Raw genomic sequence first — 2,561 nt, 5'->3', positions numbered from 1 at the left:
TTCCTCAGGCAGAGGAAACAGCAATTATAAAGACCCTAAAGCAGCAGAAAGCAGCCCAGTGTGACTGAAGCTATGGGAAACTACGAAAGGTTTTAAGTAGGTAAGAAATGTAATATGCTTTTATATGTTTAAAGGTTTATTCCAACTTTGTGAGAATGGATGGTAGAGGAGTGCAAGAAAGGAAGCAGGTAGGGAAACTGAAATAATCCAAGCAAGATTTGATAGTAGTGGCTTAGACCAAGATAGTAGCAGTGCAGACGAAAAGGAGATATCCCAAAATATTTTTTTTCAAGGTAGAGCCTATAGGATTTGTTAATGGGTTGGATGTGCGATGTGAAAAAAAATGACAGGAACCAAAAATTACTTATACATTTCTTGCTTGAGTGGGTAAATGATGATGTTCTTCACTAATGGTGAGGGTGGAACCAGTTTGGAGAAAATCAAGAGTTCTGCCTCTGTTAAGTTTGTATGATGTTGACCATGTATCCAATTAGAGGTATAATATAGACAACTGATTCTACAAATCTGGAGCTTGGTAGAGATGTCAGCAACAGGGCTGTAAATTTGAGAGTCATCATGCTTTTTGCTATTTAAAAACATGAAAGTAAAAGAGTTCTCCTACAGAGAGAACACGGATAGAAGAGAAAGCAGAGGACCAAGCCCAGGATAGCCCAATAGCACCTTAAATTCCAGATACAAACTCCTACACCTGAACTAATGTATATTCTAACAGGCTTACACTTCCATGTTTCTGTTATAATGTTATTTTGAAATACTGCTGGATTAACAAAAAGAGTATAGCTATTTAAATTCAAATCAATAGTTAAGAGGAAGCAAAAAAATGTTTACAACTACATATATTTATTACACACACAAAAAAAAAACCAAACACATAAAATGAATTCTTGAAATTTCCTAACTTGAAATTTCCTGAAGCCTGTTTCAAAGAAGTAAATGCCGAATGAACAAAATCACACAGACTCGGCTGCAAATTACAGCTCCACCAATTACTAGTTATATGACTTAACGTAGCTGCACTTTCTCTCTATGCCTTATTTTTCTCAAGAATAAAAAGTAGATAATGTTATCTACATCAGAGCAGCTCTAGTAAACGAGATAATAAATATCAATATTAGACACATTAAACACTTAATAATAAAAGTTAATTTTATCATAAAATTTAAGAAACAGTAAGTGCTGGGAATCGTGGCTAAGGACTTCATCTGGATTCTCTCACCGAATCCCCACAACCCTGAGAAAGTACAGAAGCTTAGAGATGTTAAGGGATTTACTCAAATCATAATGCACAAATTTAGTGGTTACCTCTAATAAGTAGTGGCCCCAGAGTCCTTCCTTCTTACTCATTACATTGTAATGTTATTTTTTATACAAAGGAATCAAATTCCTATAGACAGCTTATTTCCAGCTACCTACATATTTACCTGTAAAGCTCTCACTTTTACATATTTTTTTTCTTTATGCTACACTGGCATGACCAATCTATCTAGTGACTCAGTGATATAGAAGAGATAGCTAGGTGTGACAGGAGCTGCAATGTCCAACCTGTTTCAGGAGGTATTTGAGAAATAGTGTGGACAGTTCACCTAAAGAAACGCAGCATTTTTACAACAAAAACTACTAGAGAGGGAGTTCATTTGCGCCATAGGCAAATAGTTCTCGCGCGCTGCAAATCATTGCAGTTGTTTGCACCTGTTCATAGACATGCTCTCCTGTTCCTCCTAACCCCGATCGCCTTGCTTTCTCGCGGAATCTGCCCTTCTGCATCGGTTTCTTATCTGTCCTGGCTCTCCCCCGTCTCTCCCTCCTCAGACCCCCGAACACTTCTGGAGATGGGTGGGGGGCACTTTTCGAAGCATCACCATTCACATCCCCGATCCAGAGTCTTCAAGGCACCCAGGAAACCCCTTCGCTTTTCCGGGGGATCCTCAGGCTCCTCTTCTCCCTCGCCTAGCGCCTGCAGAGCAGCAGGTCCCGCGGGTCTGGGGGCACTCGCGGCTCCTTCCGCCCCCCCCAGGCCCGGCTCTGCCCCGTGGAGGCCCCGCGACCCCAGGCCCTGCCAGCCTCGGTTACCTTATCATTGTCCAGCCGCGTCTCCAGGATCTTATGCAGCTTGCGTGACAGCGGGTGGTGGTTCTGCGCCGAGTTCCCGCCTGAGCTATTGCTGAGGCCGTCGACAGGCGCAGACGTCGGCACCGCGACCACTTCCCCGCTGACCTCGGCCATAGCGCCGTGAGTCCCACCCCCAGAGGCGGTGCTGCCACCTCAGCCCTAGATAAGGACTACGCCGGCAGCGCCAGTACTGCGCATGTGCAGATCGCGCCGCGCATGCGCCCCGGCCCCGAAAGGCTCTGCCGGGGCAACCCTGCTCAGGCTCCTAAAGCGCGAGGAGTCGGGGTTGGGGGAGCCGGCAAGACCCTCAGGCGGGAGGGGCAGGTTTATGGGATTTGAATGGGACTTTGGAATACTGAATTTATGAAAATGAGCTAATCAGATAGCATATGTGAAATCCACCAAAACCTTTACCTGGAATATGCGTTCAA

At 44.4% G+C, this 2,561-nt stretch overlaps 1 protein-coding gene across 1 annotated transcript in view; it reads right to left on the bottom strand.

The window, feature by feature from the left end:
• The window catches only part of COG6 (component of oligomeric golgi complex 6), an 86,491-nt gene extending 84,226 nt beyond the window's left edge, over window positions 1-2,265 (bottom strand). Inside the window, exon 1 of the mRNA XM_008583758.1 lies at window positions 2,092-2,265. Within this exon, the coding sequence (XP_008581980.1) occupies window positions 2,092-2,244 (153 nt within the window). The 5' untranslated portion in view covers window positions 2,245-2,265. The remainder of the gene's footprint in view (window positions 1-2,091) is intronic.
• Between the last annotated feature and the right edge of the window lie 296 nt (window positions 2,266-2,561).

The sequence above is a fragment of the Galeopterus variegatus genome, unplaced genomic scaffold (assembly GCF_000696425.1).
Source record: "Galeopterus variegatus unplaced genomic scaffold, G_variegatus-3.0.2 Scaffold3029, whole genome shotgun sequence".
NCBI lineage: Eukaryota > Metazoa > Chordata > Mammalia > Dermoptera > Cynocephalidae > Galeopterus > Galeopterus variegatus.
The sequence above is the reverse complement of the archived record's forward strand: the minus strand, read 5'-3'. Positions and strand labels throughout refer to the sequence as shown.